Source organism: Heteronotia binoei, chromosome 2 (assembly GCF_032191835.1).
Source record: "Heteronotia binoei isolate CCM8104 ecotype False Entrance Well chromosome 2, APGP_CSIRO_Hbin_v1, whole genome shotgun sequence".
Taxonomy (NCBI): domain Eukaryota; kingdom Metazoa; phylum Chordata; class Lepidosauria; order Squamata; family Gekkonidae; genus Heteronotia; species Heteronotia binoei.
Window position 1 is genome coordinate 38,063,247 of NC_083224.1, and position 22,784 is coordinate 38,086,030.

General features: G+C 42.9%; 1 protein-coding gene across 1 annotated transcript in view; it reads left to right on the forward strand.

Moving 5' to 3' along the window:
- The window catches only part of PEDS1 (plasmanylethanolamine desaturase 1), a 39,087-nt gene that overhangs the window by 8,966 nt on the left and 7,337 nt on the right, over nucleotides 1-22,784 (forward strand). Inside the window, exon 2 of the mRNA XM_060230802.1 lies at nucleotides 3,634-3,753. Within this exon, the coding sequence (XP_060086785.1) occupies nucleotides 3,634-3,753 (120 nt within the window). The remainder of the gene's footprint in view (nucleotides 1-3,633; nucleotides 3,754-22,784) is intronic.

A 22,784-nucleotide genomic window follows, 5' to 3' on the forward strand; every position in this document is an offset into this window, starting at 1 on the left:
TAATCTGCCACTCTGAAGTGGTAGACTCTAAGCTGGAGAACTGGGTCTGATTCCCCATTTTTCCACATGAAGACTGCTGAGTGACCTTAGGGCTAGCCACAGTTCTCTCTGAACTTTCTCAGCCTCACCTGCAGGTGCCTTTTGTGGGGAGAGGAAAGGAAAGTGATTATAAGCCATTTTGAGACTCCTTAAGGTAGAGGAAAATGGGGTATAAAAACCTACTCTTCTGCTGCTTGGCATGCTGAGAGTCCAAGGTTCAGTCCCCAGCATCTCACGTTAAAAGGATCAGGTAGTTGGTTGTGTGAAAGCCCTCTGCTGGAGACCCTAAAGAGATGCTGCCTGTCTGAAGAGACAATACTCACCTTGATTCACCAGTGGTTTGATTCCGTATCAGGCAGCTTAATATATTCATGTGAAGTTTGTTGATCATGTAACTTATATCATTGAGGCACTGTGGCACAGTGGAAGAACCTCTGTTTGGCATGCAGAAAGTCTCAGGTGCAATCCCGTAAAAAGGACCAGACTGCAGGAGATGGGAAAGGCCTTTGCCTGAGACCCTGGAGAGCTGCTGCTTGTCTGAATAGACAGTACTGACCTTGATGGACTGATGGTGTGATTCACTATAAGGCAGCTTCATGTGTGCGATTGGAACTTGGGTGTGGCTGCATGCATAAGCATCAACTTCTGAAAAATAATTTTGCAGCATCCCATGCTTTGAACATTAAATGGCAGGGCTCTCTTTGCAGGCAGTCTGAATATGAGCTTCCTTTGGGATAGCATGCAAGTACCACGGGGCTTCCCACATCGTCATCTTAATTGTTCCTTGTGGACTTATCCATTTAACTCTTCTATTTAGGGTAGCTGCTCCTTTGCAGAATGTGGGTGTTAATTAACTTATTTGGATGCCATAGAGGCTCCAAGAACAATACCATATCATGACCCTCTGCTGCTTTGGCAACATGCTGCTTGTGCCAGCATTTTAAATAACTCTTCTACCTGTACCCACAATCTGCATTGACCTCCATAACGTTATTTGGTGGGGGAGGGGGCAAGGGCTAAGATACAGTTCTGAGGGTGCACTGCTCATTCTGGATGGTTAAGTTAAAAAGGGGAAATGGCAGGGTGGCTTATGCCTTAACAGGGAGAATTTCATATACTTTTTTCCTCCAGTAGTTTTTGTATATTTGCTGGGGTCAGTGTTACCTTTGCATGATATTTATTTCATTTATATTGTATCTTTCTTTCCAGTGGAGACCCAAAGCACCTTGCATCCTTTTTTTCTCTTTTATCCTCACAACAACCCTGTGAGGTAGGTTAGGCTGAGACTGTATGGCTGGCCCAACGACAGAGTAAAGGTTTGAGTCTGGGTCTCCCAGATCATAGCGTAACACTCTAGCTACACTGGCTCTGAGCTTGTCTGTGTCAAGACCCCCCCGGTTCTTCAGAAAATCACACAATCCATTCATAAAGGCAGGTTTATTTCACAGACAGACCTGGAGGTAAAACATGGTTTTGCTAAGACTGACGTCTTTTCTCAGGGGCCTGCTTATATAGGATAACATCATCTAGCCGTTATACTTTGAAGCAAAAATGGGAACGCAAAACGGGAACTTTTTGGTGGCTGCCACTGTCTCTCCACCCCATAGTTCTGGGAAAGCAAGTGCTTTCTAATCAGTGTCTAATTCAGTAACTGGCCTTGAGACCATGCTCTGGCCGATGGAAAATGCTTGAATAATACGTTACACAGATAAGCGAGGCCTAGCAAGGGAGAAGAAGCAGTGGTGATGAGCAGAAAATCATGGCATAGTTCTTGACAATCTGTTCCTTCTACCATGCAGGTAGTTATTAAAAGCATAACTGCAGAGTTGCAGCTCATATGATGTCTTCCCTCCCCTCACCATTTTGGGGGGAAGAATAGTACAAACTGAACCTCTACTACAAGAATTGGGATTCATGTGGAGTACCTAGTTAACCTTAGATGCTTGCAGAGTCATGGGGAGGGTGGTGAGCATGGTGTAAATTGTGACCAAGACTTGGCTAAAGGTTGAGTAATACATAGAATCATATAGTTGGAAGGGACCTCCAGAGGAAACTCACGAATACCTCCTCCCCTCCCCCCGGGACCCCTGTTCCATGCCTAGAAGATGGCAAAAATGAGATGAAGCACAGATTTAAGTCATATAGACAGTTGCTAGAAACAATATAATGTAATGACTTCTTGTCCCTCTTTTTTTTCTTTAGACGGGAGAGCAATACTTGAAGAACACAGCTGCAAAAGGCTCTGTGGAGGCATTTGTCCTCTATAGTACATTCAATTTTAAGCTTTTTTTTTAAAAAAGCAAGGCTGTCTCTAACGTTTGTTTTTCAACTCTGGAAGCAGTTGGTCGGTGGTATTTACCCAAAAACCTCTAGTGCTGTTATTTGCAGGAATGCTTCTTGACAATCACCAAAGCTCTCACCCAAGGCCAAAAACTTTCTTGTGGTAGGGAAGTAGGCAATACAGGAACAGAGCATGCTTGTGTTCTTATATTGTACCTTGACCCTGTGTTTGTCTTAGAATCTTGATTGAAGGAACCGGAGACCCAGTAGCATGTCCCAAGATCCTTATGGCATCAAAGGCCAAACTCCTTGTTTTGTCAATACCTAAGGGCATTGTCTGCTCGGGAGTGTTAATATTAACTTTTCGGTCTGTACAGTCTGAACTCTGTTCTTCTGATGACATTGGTTTGGGATCCACTCAAGCTTTTATTTATTCCTCTGTGATTTGCATTCAACAGATGTTTCAAACGCCAATAACAATGAGGCGCTCCCAAGTTCTAATTATATTATGGCTTGTAGCAGCTGCATCTCCACTACCTTTCAGACATAGTGTAAAAGTACATCACGGCTCTACAGGATAATAGCTTTTTAAAAAAAATTATCTGTATTCAGCTGACTTCTCTGCCACTGGCATGGAAGAAGAGTTTGCTCACATAAGTATATTGGAATACATAGACTGAATGGGGTTGGAGTCTCTAAAAATCTGCTGGAAACTGCATTAAAACGCTACCATGGTGGGCTTGTTCTCAGTATCAAAAAGTCATGTCTTGTTCCTTGTGGGAAATGTGAAAAAATACTTATGCTACTTGGTAATTCCAATCCAGTACACTTTCTGTTTTTGTAAGAATAAATACAGTTGAAATTTTAGTTGAAATACTGTGCAGCTCTGAAGATTGATGCCATCCCAAACTATGTGAACAGGTTTTTCACTTGTGATAATTCAGGGGTATTTAATAAGTGAATATTTGTCTCCATACAGAAGTGTAGGAAGCACATTTACCGCAGAGGAGCCCAGTTCAATTTATCAGCAAGATGCAGCAGGATATCCTAAAGGAAATTACCTTATTTAATTCATTTAAAGCATTTGTTTGCTTCTTTTTATCTTGCTCCTGGTTTTAGTGCATAGAAAATCACTATGCGGCATTTCTGTCGATAGCTTTATTCTGTTGCTTGGGCCTATAGGAAAGACACATTTATCTCTTCAGCTCTTACTGTAGGCTTGTTATTTCAGACTGAGCTGGAAAAAATGTTTCACTGGTTTGGTTATTTATTGCAATTTCAATAAATGGAATTTCCCCCTTTTTTGTTGAACAGGAAAAAGGCTGCAAGAATGGATCAGTGTCATCTTATGTTTTTCTCTGATGGCTTTCAACTTCTACAGTCTCATATTTTGTGTGAGATGGGAGCATGCCTTCTCCATCATTGCTGGGATATGTAAGTATGAGCTTGTTGTAATACAGTAAGGAATCTTTTCTGGAACTGCTAAAATGCATGTTTGGAAACACAGCCATTATAAAACACAGAATTTTTACTGTCCTGAGACCAGCCGTGCTTTTATCTGCAGCTGTGGGCTGAATGCAGCAAGATCTTGGGATTCCCCCCCCCCCCAATAATTCCCTAAGTTTTTGTAAATAGTTTTTGAATAGACATTGTGCATCAAACTTAAATGTGCTGTTTTGTAAACTGAAGATAGTGTTGTGTAATGGTTAGAGTGTCAGCCTAGGATTTGGGAGACTCAGGTTAACATCCCACTTTGACATGGGATGTTGTGGGGCTAGTCACACACACTCATCCATACTCACTGATTGTGAAGATACAATGGAGGAGCAAAGAATGATGCAAGGTATTTTGCATTCCGTTGCGCAGGAAGGTGGGGTGTAAATGAAGTAAATAAGTGAAAGCTTAAGAATGAACGTGGGCAGTAGTCCTTTAAGGTGTGCAGCAGAATACCAACATAACAAACACAATTGTGATTAAGGCATCCCGTGACAATCAATCTTGGAACCCGACCTGGGTTCTAAAATACATTAACTAGAAGATAAAGGACAGAGGTCATTGATGAAGAAAATGACATTGGGTTGTATTAGTCTATCTGGAAGAACATCTGCCTGGAATAGCTGTGTCGCCCAGACTTTTCTGGTTATAAAGTGTAGTTGAATAAATTTGGTCTGCTACCTGAGCATACGGATGCCCTAAATGGCTTGTCACCACTTCCCCTTAATTCCCTTGTTTCCACACTAAAACAGAGAGGTGTCGTAACATTTGGTTTACCAGTGTATTTAATGAATGGTCATAAGACCATGTAGTAATTGGACAGGATTCTTGAGAGGCAGACTTTGAGTGCTTCCTGTGTTGGGTACATTCTGTACAGATATTTCTTCCTGTTTTTGAGCAATGATAGCCTTGGCTAAATAAATCACTGTAGAAGTATTAGTTCTGAGTATCTTGTCTTGTAGCATGCTGGGTGTATTTCTGTGATTTGGGGCATCTGGTAAATGCACAGGACATTAATTGCTGCATTACTGAAATGCTTTGTGACTATAGTCTCCTCCTTGGGAGGAGGAGAACATCCTCATTGATGGGAGAGGTCATCTGTCAATCAGGATTCTCTCCATTCTAAGAAGCACCTATGGTAAGGACTTAACCTATGGCAAGTCACGAGTTCCATTATAGGTATGACATCAACAGTATCTTTGAAAAAAAATTAGAACTGATCAAAATTTATGAACTGAATTAGATTAATTCTACCACTTATTAATGTGAACTATTAATTTTGACAGAGGTTGCTATGTTGGCATTGGAGAGGCATGTTTTCTTGAACATGGTATGACAATCTAGGTAGCAGATGTTCAAATTTCTGCTTCAAGAGTTCTGTGCAACCAAGAAGCTTTGTAACCTTGTTAGGGTCTGGCCCACTAAAAAGTATACTAGATTAGAAGTAGCCTGGATTAGATGTCTAATAATGTTATTTGACTTCTGAGTGCTTCATGTAAAGTTTGTGTGTTGTCTCCGGGGATAACTTTTAATGAGTGGCTGTCCTTACCAGCTTGAATATAAAAGGCTCATTTTACAAAATTCCAGAGTACTTAATTTTATTGCATCCGTTTGGCAGTCCAGACAGTCCTGTTCTTCATAGAAATACTGGAGATGTCTGGAGCTGTAGACTTTGGAAAAAATCACTGCACTTAATGGCTCACAGCCTCTGCAACTTGTTCAGGGTATTGGATAGTAGCAGCAGTAGCTATCTGTAATTAGGCCTTGGTCATTGTTAACCAGGTACCTATTTTCATTGACTGTTTCTTGCTTGTACAAGTGTAGTTGGAAGGCTGATGAACTATACATAGTCCTTAGTGCCAATGTTGTATGCAAGTGTAGATATTTCTCACTTCAGTGATGCAATCTTGTTGTGTTATCTGTTCAGCTTGCAACTTGGATAAAGCTGACAGTTCACTGATAATATTATTGAAGTAGTAGTAAATGATTATGGTAGCAAAATGGCATTTCAGTGTCAGCATGGGATTCTGGTAGCTCCTGACTGGAAAAGTATGTGTACACTTACATGTTCTGTGGCCTAGATCTTAAGGAACAGCTGAACTACTCTTTGTAGCCAAGGAAGCTTGAGAGCAGCAACACTGAGCAGTCTGTTTGAGCTCTCCCTCTTGGAGGGGTTGCTTCCTAAATTGGGCAAAATCAAAATATTTCTGAAATACAGGCTTTTTAAAAAGATAATGTGATTATGGGCACTCACTGTTAAATCAAGAAGTGCTGAAGAGCTTTTAAGGGTTTTGTTGTTACATTACATTATTGTATGACACCCAGGAGTACTGGAACCTTACAGTGCAGCAGAACTGTAGCATCTGGATTTGTAAATGATGGATTATGACCCCTCCCCCGCCACTTAGGAACCATTGTTCATTCTCTCTGAGTTAAGAAGAAGTAGAAATTTATATCCCACCCTCCACTCAATCTCAGAGTCCCAGAGCAGCTCACAATCTCCTTTATCTTCCTCCCTCACAACAGACACCCTGAGGTGGGTGGGGCTGAGAGGACTCTCACAGCAGCTGCCCTTTCAAGGACAACCTTTGCCAGAGCTATGGCTGACCCAAGGCCATTCCAGCATGTGCAGGTGAAGGAGTGGGGAATCAAACTCATTTCTCCCAGATAAGAGTCCGCACACTACACCAAACTGGCTCCATTACAATCTACTATACACATATTACAGTGAATAGCTTTTACATTACATAGTCAGGTTTGCTTGAACATTTGTTAATGAGTTGTAGAGAGAACTAACCCTTGGAATTTTAGCTGAATTCTTACAATCTGGGCAACATACATGTGTTCAAAGCCTATTTTGCTGCCAGCTCTTTGACTTGAAGCTCAACAGAGTATGTTTTCATTGCTAGAAATCCAGAAGTGCAGTGGTTAAGAGCGGCAGACTCTATCTGAAGAACTGGGTTTGATTCACTGCTCCTGCTGAGTGACCTTGGGCCAGTCACAGTTCCCTCAGAGCTCTCTCAGCCCCACCTACCTCACAAGGTGCCTGTTGTGGGAAGAGGAGGGGAAGACAGTTGTAAGCCTCTTTGAGACTCCTTCAAGGTAGAGAAAAATGGGGTATAAAAGCCTGCTGTTTTTCTTCTGCTCCTTTATTACTTTTGAGGGGAAATTATTGCAAAATCCTGTGTGTCCCTAGTTATAAAAATCTTCCAATGCTAAGGTACAGTAATGGGCAGGAGGACGTAAGAGGTGCTTTGTGTAATTCCCTTTGTGTCAAAGTTCAAGAACTGAGCACTAGATTCAAAGTTATTTTGCAATAATTGTTCATATATCAACATTCCAACAGTGTAGCAAAATGATATGGTGAAATGTCAAGTACTTACCTCCTACTGTTGAATAACTATTGGTGTTAAGACTGATAACACATCCGCTTTCTAGATGCATTACCTAAGGGGTAGCAAGCTGTTTTTGGAATTAAACTTTAACTGAAACTAGTCACTGATTTATTGTATCTCACAGCAGGTTGTTACTGTGCTCTGTAGAGATGCAAGGGTTTTTTGCTTGCCATATTAGCAGAGATCAGCTGCCGTACTCCTCATCAGCTTCTGAAAACAGGCACAGAATAGCAAGGATTCTAATTTGCTCTCTCCATTCTGCTATGCTTGGTAGTTGCATGCTCTGTAGGCATTGGCAGGATCCATATGTGCTTTATGTTAATAACTTTAAAAGCAGCAATGTTTTTCTTTTCCTGCATTTAGTGTTGCTTTCTGATTAGAGAAGCCCTGCAGGCTTCTATAGGCCAGGCCAGTATTCTGCCATGAGCTGTCAGAAAAGCTATTAGCTTCTGTGTGATACGAATATGCTTTTGTTAGATTCCCCTGACGCTTACCACCTTCTAATATCCTTGATTTAATTGCCTGAAGGTATTCTCTCTCTACAGTGCAGTAAGATTAAACTGAAATAAGATTGTGTTCTGAAGCTGAAGGTTATAGACCCTGATGGTGTGTGTGTGTGTGGGGGGGAATCTCTTCCCCCAAGAAGTAGAAAAATATGAGCTAGTATAGTGGTTAGTATGGGACAGGGAAGAGGTCAGTCATGAAGGGCAACCTTTAGCTAGTTGATCTGCCTGCCTAACCTATCTACCATGGTCAAATCGAGCAGGGGTGGCCAACGGTAGCTCTCCAGCTGTTTTTGCCTACAAATCCCATCAGCCCCAGCCATTGGCCATGCTGGCTGGGGCTGATGGGAGTTGTAGGGGGAAAAAAAATCTAGAGAGCTACTGTTGGCCACCCCTGAAATAGAGCATGGGAGAGTCGTGTTATGTATGTTGGAGTTAGAGCGTGACAAAAATGTAATAGAAAAAGAAGTGGGTTTATTCTTAATAAATTTAATGGTTAACATCATTTTTAATGTTTACAATCCCCCCCCCCCCAAAAAAAAAACTCCCCCCAAAAACTGGTCATGGCATTGCTTGGTCTGTGTTTGGGAATGTCCCCTTGCTATATTCTTAAAGGTAAAGGGTGAGGGTGTGTAGAACTGACCTTAGAGGAAATGTTTCACGGCTAAATTTTCCCCTCCTCACAATGTGATTTAACCTGTTTAAAGGGGTGTCTTCAAGTAATGGTCATGACCCTTAAGTGAATTGCAGGTCCCCGTGGGCCATGTAGCATGCCCCTATAGAGCCAGCACTTGCTGCTTTTTGGAAGGTCTTGTTATACTAGTGCTTCCGAATAGAGAAGGCACGCCATGCCTCCCTGCCTCTTTCTGCATGCCCACTCACTCGGAGAACGGGAGATGATGGCATGCTTGGTGGTGGAGATAATTCCTTTTTAACACTGACCGGTCCAGTAACTCCCTCCTCTCAAAAGCTCCCCCTTGCCTTTCCCCCCTTGTATGTTTTTGAGGTTTGGCTACTTTAAATGCATGATTTGTTTGATCTGTTCTCAGGCAAGCCTTCTCCCTAATTTCTTATCACTTGGGGAGGTTTTTTTTTTTTTAATCTAAAGCCATTTCTACCTGACAGCTGTCTAACTTGCACTAAGAGAAAAGGCAATTATTCCCCCCCCCTCCCCTGTGCTTATGGTGTATGAGCAATCTCCTCAGGCATTTTGATGAAACGGGCTCTGGCCCACAAATGGTTGTTAGTCTTAAAGCATACTAAAACTTTCTAGCAAACACAACAAAGAATGTGTAGGCTAACACAACTATCCCTGAGGATGGCAAGGTGCTCTAAAAAAGTGTAGGCTGGTTTCCTGAATCAAGCTTTTGTAGAGAAGTAAAGAAATGGGTGATTATTTCAGAAGATTGGCATGCTGAAATTACCATGGCTTTTTGGTATGGCAGAACTTCCATTAATTTAGTACCCCTATTCTAAAACACAGGCTATTGTGCTTTGATACAGCATTCGTATAACTCTCTTTGGCATTGTCCTGATACTGCAAATAATGCTTGTGGGAGGCTGGAACCCCAATAAATAGCCTATATACATGTTCTTCTGCATGCACACACTTGAGTTAAGTGTTTAGTGCAGTATGGTGATCTTTGGGTTTGAGTCATCAGGTGAGAAAGGGGAGGAGCACTGACTTGAGTGGCTGAGTATCTGCTGGGCAGGCAGAAGGTCCCTAGTTCAGTCCCTGGCATCTCCAATTAAAGGATCAGGTAGTAGGTGATATAAAAGACCTCAGCTGGAGAGCTGCTGCCATTTTGAGTAGGCAGTATTGACCTTGATGGACCAATGGTCTTGATTCAGTAGAAGGAAAGTCCATATATGTTCAAGTAACATTTTGCGTTTATCTTCTTTATCTGTGCTGCAGTGAGCCAACTGATGAGCTAGCTGCACATAGCCTTATTACCAGAGCTTATGACTAAAACGTAATGTCCACTGTTTACTTCAGCATCTGACCTTGCAGGGAACAGTCAGGGTTGATTTCCCTTAGGACTGACTGATTTTTGCTTCTTGCAGTCCAAGGGACTCTCCAGCACCAAAGTTCAGAAGCATCTATTCTTCTGCACTCGGCCTTTCTTGTGGTCCAAATCTCACAGCCATTCGTTACTACTGGGAATACCATAGCTTTGACTATACAGACTTTTTTTGTCAGGGTGATGACTCTACTTTTTTATTATGCTGCCCAGGTTCACCATAGCTGTCCTCCCAAGGAGCAAACGTCCTGCATTTATTCCACCTAATATGATTGATATGCTGAATAACAGCCCTGGCAACTGTGTGTGTGAAGAGCACTTAAGTCACAGCCAATTAATGTTGACCCCACACAGTTTTCAAGGCAAGAGGTGAACAGAGATAGTTTGCCATTGCCTTTCTCTGCCTAGTGATCCTGGAATTTCCTGGTGGTCTCCCATCCAGCTAGTAATCAGGGCTGATCCTGCTCAGTTTCTGAGATCAGATGTCAGGCTAGTTTGAGTAATCCTAGGTAGACTGTATTGACATATTTTGAGTCCAGTGGCACATTTAAGACCAACCAGGTTTTTTTTCTGGGTGTAAGCTTTTGTATGTATGCAATGTATTCTTCAGATACATTGAAACAGAAACCACTGTATCTGAAGAAGTGTGCACACACACAAAAGCTTATATGCAGACTAAAACTTTGTTGGTCTTAAAGGTGTCACTGGACTCAAACTTTGTTCTGCTGTTTCATATCAACACAGCTAACCATCTGAATCTGTGTTTACATATGTGAGGTGGAAAACTTTCCACAGAAAAAACATTACACTGGAAAACTTTGACTACTTCATGTGTGCATGTGAGAAGGTACCACTTAATTTTGGACTTTCTGGCATAATTGGCAGTTGCAACTTCTTCCCAGTTCTTCAGATGACCTGAAAGAGGGAATTATGGGTTGAGGAAGCTGAAAACATTAATAGTTCAGAAGTGTTGATGGAAGTGATAGTTGTGCAAGATTGGCAGAGAATTTTTTTTTCCATTGTGCTTAATTTTGGTCATGAAAGGATGCTGGGAAGTTCAGCACTGAATGGTCTATTGTTAGTAGGCACAGTAACCCTTTTGCTGTGCTTTAAGGCTACACGCGAACTGGATGACAAAGAATATTCTGTTTGCTTGTCAAAGCTAGGCTCAGTGTGTGGGAGATGGAACAGATTCTCAGGGAACTGTAGTGGGGAACATTCAGTCAAAGGCAGGTTGTAACTGGAGGGGAGTGGGCCTGGGATTTGCTGTGGAGTGGAACATATGAACATATGAAGCTGCCTTATACTGAATCAGACCCTCGGTCCATCAAATTCAGTATTGTCTACTCAGACTGGCAGCAGCTCTTCAGGGTCTCAAGCTGTGGTTTTTCACATCTACTTGCCTGGACCCTGTTTAGTTCGCTTTACTCTAGTATTGCTTTACTCTGCTCTGGTAGGACCTCACCTGGAGTATTGTGTTCAGTTTTGGCACCACATTTTAAGAAGGATATAGACAAGCTTGAACGGGTCCAGAGGAGGGTGATGAAGATGGTGAGTGGTCTGGAGACCAAGTCCTTTGAGTAAAAGTTGAAGGAGCAGGGGATGTTTCACCTGGAGGAGGAGATGGCTGAAAGGTGATATGATCACTATCTTCAAGTACTTGAAGGGCTGTCCTATAGAGAATGGTGTGGAATTGTTTTCTGTGGCCCCAGAAGGTAGGACCAGAACCAATGGGTTGAAATTAAATCGCTCAACATTAGGAAGAACTTCTGACCATTAGAGCGTTTCCTCAGTGGAACAAGCTTGCTCGGGAGGTGGTGGGCTCTCCTTCCTTGGAGGTTTTTCAACAGAGGCTAGATGGCCATCTGACAGTAAGGTAAGGTAAGGTAAAGGTAAATTTATTTTTGTATCCCGCCCTCCCCCTCCAAAGGCAGGCTCAGGGCGGCTCACAGACATGGAACAACCATGAGTTCAATAAAATACAATCAATACAATACAATAAGACAAATTAAAATACAATTAAATTACCATTATAAGTTAGGATAAAATTAGATAAAACAGGTGTTATATGTTAATAATTAATAATTAAGGTGCTATAATTTACAGTCATATATAAGATGGTTAGACGGCTAGAGGTCAGTTTAGTCGGGTTCTGTCTTGAAAGCGAGCTGAAAGAGGGTGGTTTTGCAAGCCCTGCGGAACTGGTTCAGGTCCCGCAGGGCTCACACCACCTCTGGAAGTTGATTCCACCATCGGGGGGCCATTACTGAGAAGGCTTGCTTCCTCGTTGTTTTCAATCTAGCCTCTCTTGGACCAGGGATTTTTAAAAGATTTTGAGAACTAGATCTCAGTGCTCTCTGGGGAACATATGGGGAGAGGCGGTCCCTAAGGTAGGCAGGTCCTCGGCCATAAAGGGCTTTAAAGGTAATAACCAGCACCTTATAATGAACACGGTACACAACCAGCAGCCAGTGCAGCTCCCGCAGCCCAGGCTGCACGTGTTCCCACCGAGGTAGTCCCACCAACAGCCTGGCCGCCGCGTTCTGCACTAACTGCAGTTTCCGCGTTCGGTATAAGGGCAGCCCCATGTAGAGGGCGTTACAGTAGTCTAGCTTCGAGGTGACCGTTGCGTGGATCACATAGGCAATGAAGATCCTATGCATGGGGGGGGGTGTTTGTGAGTTTCCTGCATTGTGCAGGGGGTTGGACTGGATGATCCTAGAGGTCCCTTCCAACTCTATGATTCTCTGATTCTAGTTGGAGATGCCAGGGATTGAACCTGGGGTCTTCTGCTTACCAAGCAAATGCTCTACCACTGAGCCACCATCCCTCCCTAAAGTAGGAATGGGTTGGTATGTGGGGTCAGGGTAGAAGCTAAAAGATGATCACGGGGTCTTCAGTTAATAGATTGTTTTAAAGTGGTGCTTTTGCTGAAATTAGGCTTGCATTTTTTCAGCCTTTCTAACTTGTCAGGTATTTAAAGATCTGGGGGTTTTTGCCGGAGCAGTAACAGACTCGATGCAGGCAGAGGCAATGGTAGATCGCACACTTTGTATACGGAAAATGCCCAATAAAGTATTGGGAAAGACCTTTCTCTGCTTGAGATTCCAAAGAGGTGTTGCCAGACAAAGTACTAGACTAGATGGCTTAGTGGTCTTAAGCCAATGTAATGCTATTTAATATGGTGAAGACCATTCTATCCCCAGAATTTTAGAATACCATGGCAGAAGCTGGTGTCTTGTTCCTCTTAGTATTCAGTGGGTTTCTTAGTAATCCTGAATCCTGGGCATTTGTGGCCTCACGGTATTGATTTACTTCATTTTTTCTTCTCAACCTATTGAGATGCCTGTAGTTATGCCACAGGGCAAGTAGAAGTTAAGCCTGATAGCTAAATTTGAGGTGTTAGAAACTCCCCATTTAATGCTGGATGGCAGGTGCCTCCTCCAGGATGAAGGGTGTGTCAAAGTGTGAAAGTGAACATGGGGGGGGGGGTTGTGGCTCTGTGGTAGAGCATCCACTGGGCCTGCAGAGGGTCCCAGATTCAGTCCTCAGCATCTCCAGTTTAAAGGATGAGATGGTTTAAGAAAGACCTTTACCAGAGACCCTAAGGAGCTGCTGCTAGTCTGCGTAGGCAATACTGACTTTAATGGACCAGTGGTCTGATCCAATATAAGGCAGTTACATGTGTCTATGTGAGAGATTGCCACTTAATTTTGGACTTTCTGGCATAATTGGCAGTTGCAAGTATTTAATTGCTATCTTGGCCTAGTCAGTTGAAAGTCACCTTCATTTTTCGTTGAAGAGTCCCTTTGGCATCCTGTGTGCAGTGTGACCCATTATAGAGCTCTCGCCCACATAAGAAGGAACCCTGGGGGTTAATTCTGGAATGTTGCTGAATTGCTGCTCTGGCGTTCTACTTATGCTTTTCACACTGAATACAGAAAGGCAGTATGTGAGGTTACCCACACAGTTTTCTAAGAACAGCAGGAAACCTGTTGAGTCACTTTTTTAAACTTAGTTTCAGAACTTCAAAAACTGTTAGCTAACCAAGTTCTTGAAGAGCTGATGCTGAATTGCACAAGACTTCTTCATACGGAACACAAGCCAACTTAACTGTTACTTGCTTTCGGATAAGAGCTCTACTTGAACATAAGGTAGCTTTTTTTCTTCATAAGATCTGCTAAATCATGCTTGCAGGTAGGCCTAATAAGAGTTCCCATTTCTCTCTTTTTCCGATGTCCTGCAACTTCCAAAGCCGCCCTGAGCCTGCTTCGGCGGGGAGGGCGGGATATAAATAAAATTTGTTATTATTATTATAAAATATAGATGTTCTACCTTTTAGTCACTGTGTAGCACTGTGTAAGGAGAAGGTAATCTGGACTCTGAAGTTCTAGCCCCACTGATGGACCTCCTGGTGGTGCCTGGTTTTTTGGCCACTATGTGACACCGTGTTGGACTGGATAGGCCATTGGCCTGATCCAACATGGCTTCTCTTATGTTCTTATGAACTCCCATGATCAGGAATTTGGGGGCCAGGGTTGCTAGCTTACCCTAAGATAGTCTGGCTAGTTCTTGTGCCTTTAATTGTCTCATGATGTGCAGACATAGCTTTTCAAAGCTGGCTTGGAGATCAGTATTATCTTTTGGTCTTCTCCCCCCGCCCCCAAAAAAGCAGCCATTAAAAATAGGCTGTGGGGAGGAAACAGACAACCCTATTGATGGGTCTAGCTATAGTAAATAGAATTATGTTCTTGTTTTGCTGCTGTAGTACAGTTGCCTTGGGTGACTGAAATACATCTTAGGAGCAAACTTGATATGATTAAAGTGGTTAATCTACTGGCTCAGGTAGTAACGCAATAAACAGAAATTGTTGGCTGGGAAGTCTGGGTTTCTGAAGCTCGTGGTGCTCTCGCTTTTAATGGGATCCGGCTGATGTTCGCTGACTCAGTTAAGAGCCTATGGATGATACTTGATCCATCTTTGTTGCTGGAGAAGCTAGCTGATACAGCTGCAAAAAGACAGAGCAAAGTTTGAGTCCAGTGACACCTTTAAGACCAACAAGGTTTTATTCAAGAATGTGAGTTTTTGTGTGCATGCACACTTCCTCAGATACAATGAAATGGAATGTACTAGTTCATGCACATAGGCAGGAGGTGAACAGTAAATTACCATGCAATATAATGATGTTTATCAGGAATAGCAAGTTCAGTTTATATGGTTACCATTTGTTTGGGTTCAGTGGGCAGAGGGGGGGGGGGAGAATATAGTGAAGGAAATAAGTATGGCTAAATTGAAGATTGATGTATTCCATCATTTGGCCTCCCTTGTGGTGATATCATGCTTATTACAGTGCTATCCTATTGTTATTACCATCGTATAAGGTGGGCCTACAACTGGTTATTGATATGCTGTGCCCTGTCCGCCAGTGGTGCGTTTTATTTATTGTTTTTACAGTAAATTTTTAATTGGTGTTTTAACTTTGATATGTAGGTTTTTATTGTTTTATATGTTATGATCCATCTTGAGTTACGGGAAAAGGCGGAATATAGGCCTATTAAATAAATAAATAAATAAATTAAATATCCTTCATTGTGGAATACTGACAGTTCCTCTCACCTGAGCAAAAGCCTTCTAAAGGTACCATCCTGCAAACAGGTAACACCATCAATGCCTGTTGATGTGCATTCTCTGTGGTGGCTCCTATATTGTGGAACAACCACGTGAGGCTGCTTCTGTCACTTTGCAATATGTGCCAAACAGAATTGTTTAGAAAGGCATTGTAAAAGGCTTTTTTTGTAGCAGGAACTCCTTTGCATATTAGGTCACACACTCCTGACGTGGCCAATCCTCCTGGAGTTTACAGAGCTCTTAGTACAGGGCCTACTGTAAGCTCCAGGAAGATTGGCTACATCAGGGATGTGTGACCTAATATGTAAAGGAGTTCCTGTTACAAAAAAAGCCCTGAGAAGGACAAAAACTATGGTGTAATGGTTCAGCTCCAGAGGTCCCTTTTATTATGGATGAAGTCTTTCTTGAGCTGATTATTGCTTTAAACAGGTATGTTTGTACACAGTGTTCTGTTTGATAAACTGAAAACTTTATCATACTCGTAATCTCTCTTGGGTCCCAATGAGAAAGGTGAACTATAAATTAGCAATAATAATTACAGGTTTCCTGCAATAGATCCTGATAAATTAAAACTGAAATTTAACTGCATTGTCTGCAGTATGTAATAGAACAGCTGTAGTAGAGCACAATTTGAGTAAGAGATCAACAGTGCGATCTGAAAAGATCTTTTTGTCTTAGGACTGAAGGTAATTCTGTGAACTGTCCTAAGCTTTCCTTATGAAGTTAAAACCAACCAAGCAATTTGAATGCTGTACCAGTTCTGTAGAAAAAGAGCCAGAAAATTGTATTGCTGCCTTATTTCTTAGTGCACTCAGCCAATCAGCAATGCGGATTCTATGAATTTGGGCAAATTGTGAGAGGGAAGGCGGGAAGGGATGAGCCAGTTTGGGCTCTCACGGCCCTTTCTTATATGCCCAGGGTAATGCCAATCACGACTTTGGGGTCAGGAAGGAATTTTCCTCCAAGCCAGATTGGCCCATGGATCCTGGAAGGGTGTTTTTTTCTTCCTCTGGGCATAGAGCAGAGATTACTGGGGGGCGGGGTTTATGAATTTGCTGCATTGTGCGGGGAAGTCCCTTCCAGCTGTATGTTTCTGTGTTTCTATTTCAGCAGCTACATAATAGGCAAAAGCTGGAAATCCTATCCCAGTCAGGCTGCATGTGTGCAGGTAGTCTTTTCCTCTCTACGTTTCTAAAGTTTCAGCTTCACCGTAAAATGTGATAGTGTAAGGTGTTAATCAAATGCTATCCAGTACACACTCTAGCTTTTGAAGGTGTAACCCATGAGCAATTGTATATCAGATGTTTTGATTTAAATTCAGTCAGAGTCTTCCTATTGTTACTGGTGAGGTCTTGAGAAATTCTTTTTGAAAGGCTTATGGAGAGCTCCTAAGCAGGTCTTCTCTGACAAAGATGTGAATGACTGGAAAATTTTTAGAAAAAAACAGATGGTGAGTTTTGGTTGTTTTCAGTATGCCCTATGGACTTTTTAAAATTTCTGGTGGAAAATTTGGGGAGTACTGGGGGGGGGGGCGAACCCTACTGTGAAATAGCTTCTGTTTTAGAATGAGTAAAATGCTTCTTAAGGCAAGGAATTCTTACACAAGCTGTATAGCATCTAAGGTCCTCAGACTTTCCATTTTTCAAGTGGAAATATTGGGGAGCACTGGGAGAAAATCCTATGAAATACTTTGTCCTTTTCAGTGAGGAAAAACCTCCCCTTCCAAAGCATTTCATTCTTTTCAACTGCATTGTTTTAAAAAGGTCTTGATTTTTCTAGTGGTAGAAACAGAAGATGTGAGCAGCCACCGTAAAGCAAAATTATATATTTGAACACATACACAGCATTTTCAGGATTGGCAGCCATGTTTGTTTGTAGCAAAACAGAAAAGAACAAGAATCCAGTAGCAACTTAAAAGTCTAACAGTTTGTGGCAGGGTATGACCTCTCATGAGTCACTGCTCAGTTCTTCAGGTACAGCTAGAATGTGAATCCATCTGTCCATCTTGGAGAGTGGAGAGATTTCAGATGCTGAATGACTTAAGCAGAAAAATGACAATAGCTGATGTGAACGGATTGGGTGTGATCTGCAGTGGGGTAGTAAATGTAGAGAATCAACACTGGTAATGAGACAGGTGGCCTAGGTCTGGATTCAGTCCAGGAGGATGCATTGTCTTGAGCTTCATTATCTGTTGCAATTCAGCAGTTTATCTTTCTAATCTCCCTTTGAGATTACTTTGTAAGAAAACTGCTACTTTTAGGTCAGCAACTGAATGTCCTGGAAGGTTAAAATGTTCCCCCGCTGGTTTTTGAATGTTGTGGTTTCTAATGTCAGACTTAATGTCCATTTATAATTTGTTTGTCCAATGTAGAGGGTGGAAGGGCATTGCTGACACATGATGGCATAAACAACATTAGAGGATGAGCAAAAGTACGAACCTGAGATGGTCTGACTGATGTTGCTGGGTCCAGGGATGGTGTTGCTAGATTTGTATGAGAGCAAAGTTGGCAGCTTGGTTAGTTCCAGGCCTTGGTGCCAGAGTCCATGTTATTCTTAAGTAGTTTATCATTGCAGGTAAGAAGCTGTTTATGTTATCAGGGTGTCAGTAAGCAAAAAAAAAAAGTCACCTCCCCCCCTTCCTGTGTGAGGGAAGTGTCACTATCCAGTTAATAATAGTTTGAACAGGCTTGAGTTGTGAGCTGTATGTGACCACCAGTTCTGTCGTCATTTTCTTTGGGATTGTCTTGTAGCAAGCTCTCCTTGGGTATTGTTCTGGCTTTCCCAGTCATTTTTCTTATCACATCAGGAGGATACTGTAGTTGCAAAAATGCCTTCTGTAGATCCTTCCAGTGAGTATCTGTCTGAGGTGTTGGAGCAAATGTGACTATAGTGTGTAGGCTGTAGGGCTTGGCTATAGACAATGGATTGTTTGATGTGGTTGGGCTGGTAGCTGGAGGCATGTAGATATGTTTGTGTCCCTCGTGTATCTGTACTGTAGTGTCAAGGAAATTTATTTCTTGTGTAGAGTAATTCATAGTTAGATTGATGGTGGCTTTATAGGTCAAACCCAAGACCTTGAATTAGCTCTGGGAACTGATTGGGAGCTGCTGCAAGGCTGGAGTTATACGAGCTGACCAGAAAGGACCCGGTCAACAATCTGGCCACTGTGTTCCGGACTAGTTGCAATTTCCCAAGGGTCTTCAAAGTATCTCTATGTAGAGTGCATTATAGTAGTCTAATCTAGATGTTGCCATCATATGGATTACAGTCGTAAGGTCCAAATGAGTCAGATAGGGAGCCAGTTAGTGGAACAGATCATAGTTCTGCTTTCATAGGGTGAATATGTCTATATAACCAGTCTCTGTGATCAGTTTCTGCAGACTTTCCAGAAGTCCAAAAGCCCTCTGAATACTTGGAGATTAAACAGTTGCTGGAGAAGGGTGATAAGTATGGGAGCCAGTCAGTTCAAATATAGCGTTAAAGCTCTTTGCAACAGCTGGAATAAATTCATGGTTGTATATTGTAATAGATTGCCTGGATGGTAGTTTTACAATTTTAGGTTTTACATAATTCCCTCCACAATTTATTCCCAGGAGGAAGTACCGTATTTTTCGCACCATAAGGCGCTCCGGAGGATAGGACGCACCTTCCTCCTGGGGGGCGATCTACTGCCTCTTCCTCCGATCCGGCGCTCCCCCCGCGCCTGCCTGCCTGGCTCCATCTTCTTCAGGCAAGCGCTGGGATCGCTCCACGTGGCCCCACTGCAAACCCAGCGCTTCGCAAGCGCTGGCTGCGGAGGGGGCAGCATGCTTCCTCCTTGCCTGTGTGCCTAGCTTCAGCTGTGATGTTTAAAGCAAGCACTGGGATCGCTCCCTCCGCCCTCCGATCCCAGCGCTTGCTTTAAACATCACAGCTGAAGCTAGGCACACAGGCAAGGAGAAAGCACGCTGCCCTCCACACAGCCGGCGCTCGCAAAGCGCTGGGTTTGCGGAGGGGGTGGGTGCTTTCTCCTTGCCTGTGTGCCTGGCTTCAGCTGTGATGTTTAAAGCAAGCGCTGGGATCGGAGGGCGGAGGGAGCGATCCCAGTGCTTGCTTTAAACATCACAGCTGAAGCTAGGCACACAGGCAAGGAGAAAGCACGCTGCCCTCCACACAGCCGGCGCTCGCAAAGCGCTGGGTTTGCGGAGGGGGCGGGTGCTTTCTCCTTGCCTGTGTGCCTGGCTTCAGCTGTGATGTTTAAAGCAAGCGCTGGGATCGGAGGGCGGAGGGAGCGATCCCAGCGCTTGCTTTAAGCATCAGAGGTGGAGCCAGGCAGACAGACAAGGAGGAAGCACGCTGCCCCCTCCGCAGCCGGCACTTGCGAAGCGCTGGGTTTGCAGTGGGGCCACGTGGAGCGATCCCAGCGCTTGCCTGAAGAAGATGGAGCCAGGCAGGCAGGCGCGGGGGGAGCGCCGGATCGGAGGAAGAGGCAGCAGATCGCCCCCCCCCCCCCGGAAGGTAGTACCTTCAGACCATAAGACGCACACACTCCCCCCCCCACACTTTTTTTTGGGGGGAGTGCGTCTTATGGTCCGAAAAATACGGTAGGTTCTTCATTGACTTGAAATCTTTGATTCGTCTTTGCACAAATATAATCTCGGAACAAATGCAATAAATTATCAATAGTTTTAAATCAGCCATTATATTCTTTTGAGTGCACACCTACTCTTGATGTGATAGGCAAGTTTATAGACACTATGCTCTAAAATATAATTTGCACAGCAGGCCTGTAATGTGTCACAGTTCTGTGTTCATATTATGGTATACAAAGAGATTGGTTGGTCTAGGACAGCTGCTATACTCTTATCAAAGGAAGCATCAAAGATGTGAAAGGGGGATGTATTTTATAGAATCCATTTAGGCCTTGGTTAGTCTCTGCACAGTTGTGTTGCTTCTCTTGACTGATTGAATCCTGCCATTCTCCAAGGGGGCGGAGAGAGAAATAACTTCCACTTAAATCTGACTATTGTTCCACGTTGTTTAGGTATTTTATAGAACTGTCAGATGGAATTTATGCTCTTAGATTGTAGGTGGGACATGGGTTGGGGTGGCCTACAGAAACATGAGCTGTCAAAAGCTGATGGGCTCTCTTATCTTTACTGAAAGCCTGGAATATTTTTAATTGACATACAGCTCTTGGCAAACCAATGGCTTCTTTTTTGCAGAAGCTAGCAGTGGAAGTTCTTTGAAATGGATGGTGATTCTTTCTAAGCAATTTAGATTCTAAGCCTGCAGTCATAAGCGTGCCATTGAAGTAGGGCTTGTGAAAACCAGTTAGATGTCACTGAAACCAGTGGGAGCTACACGTAGGTTGGTAAGAACAGGACAACTGCTTCAGCTGACTCCAAAGGGCTCTCTCTGTTTTGTCTAATCAAGGCTAAATTCCACTCCCTAAAGGAAGGATTGCCATGAGCTGGAATAGCCCAGGCTAGCCTGATCTTGGCAGATCTCAGAAGTTAAGCAGGGTCAGCCCTGGCTAATATTTGGATGGGAGACCGCTAATGAATACCAGGGTCATGATGTGGAAGCAGACAATGGCAAACCACCTCTGAATTTCTTTTGCCGAGAAGACCCTATGGGGTTGTCACAAGTGAGCTGGGACTTGATGGCAAAAAATGGAGAATTTTTTTTTTAATTGCAGCTATGGTTAAAGCCAGATTAAAAACTGCCCCCCACCGCGAGCTGCCATACTGCTGGAACAGCAGAACTGGAGTCCTCCTGAACCAGTTCTGCTTTTGTCTGAGAAGGCAGTATGGCACAAACATGTGACTGAGCAGAAAAGAAAAATGCTTCCTTTGCTTTATCAGCTTGTGTTAGTTGCCGGAAGCAGATTCAACAAACAAAAAAGTCACACGGAAAGTAAAACTGGAGAAAAGCTGAAGGCTCCATGTTGTGCGCCTCTTAAAAGGTCCAAATTCTTCATGGAATAATAACACTTCTCCAATGCCAGTTTAAAAGATTTTACTCCACTTTCAACAGTATATCAATGTGGCATCACACCATATTACTCTCCAGTTGGAAGAATTACATTTACACCACTTTTCTTCATACACGTGTATTCTCCCAACCATAAGACAAATTTGACTCCTTCGAATGAACATCCAATCTCAAACATTCAACCTGTACAGCACCATGACAGGCAAAACTGGTTTAGTGTTCTGTTTTGCTCAACAGCTTTTTCCCAGCTTTGTATTAATATTCCTATTATTTTCATTAGTTATTTAAATATCCATTTCAATTCACAACCAGTTCCCCGTAAACCAAGTTCATCATGCCAAATAATGCTTGCCTTATTTAATACTAATCACTTCTCACTTTTTCATAACACTGTAACCATGACTTATCCACTCATCACCATTTCAAACTTACTCCAAGATGAAACCTGAAATATGGTTCCCCAGGTGCGTTCCATAAACTCCACCTATATCTTTAAAATTGTACTCTTCATTATAAATTACAAACTTATTTCTACCGTCACAGACCTCAATTGTTAAAAAACAGCCTCTATGCCTACAAAAAGCATGATACGTCGCACTCACTATTGAGACCATTTGGTTCCAGAGTTCTTAGTTTGAAAATCCACTGCATTTCCTGACAGATTCAAAGCAGACCTATTAGTAGGTCATGCAGCAGTTAATATACCTGGTTTATATGATCAGCAAGTGGGGACACAATATGCATGCTTTACTGCCCTGATTTGAAGAAATAGAACATTGTAGCTCTGGTAAAATGAACCTGTGTATGACTTTGCATGAACCCCCAAAAGTGTATCATACCCATGTACAAATAGACAAGGAAAAAGCACTGCAGAACCCAAAAACACTTTTCTGTTTTCTGGACTGTTGCTGTTTTTGGCTTCCTGGAATCCTGCTAATTCTGAACAAAATCCTGTTAACTGGGATTTAGGCGAGCCGATCTAAGTGACCACAATGGAGAAGGGGAAGTTTGGCTTTTCAGCTGTGCTGGATGTGAGTCACAGGGTGTTGGATTTGCATGTGACCAAGGACTGGTGATACACGGTTTCTTGTTAAGACAAGCATGCATGCCCTTCGGGAGAGGCTGTGGTTCTGCAGTAGAGCCTCTGCTTGCCATGCAGAAGGTCCCAAGTTCCATCCCCAGCATCTCTAGTTAAAAGGATCAGGTAGCAGGAGATGTGAAAGAACTTGACCTGAAATCCTCTGCCAGACAGTAGACAAGTCTGACTTAGTATAAGGCTTACGTGCTCATGTGAGTTTTTGGCAGACAGAGATGTGTGCTTAATGCTCAGTACAAAATGGGAAGTGGCTTTGTCCTTAAGGTTTTGCTGGCTCATCAGGACCAGTGTGTGTGGGACACTGTATCAGGGGTTTTGTGGCTTAGTAAAAGGCTTTTCTTAAAGGATGTCT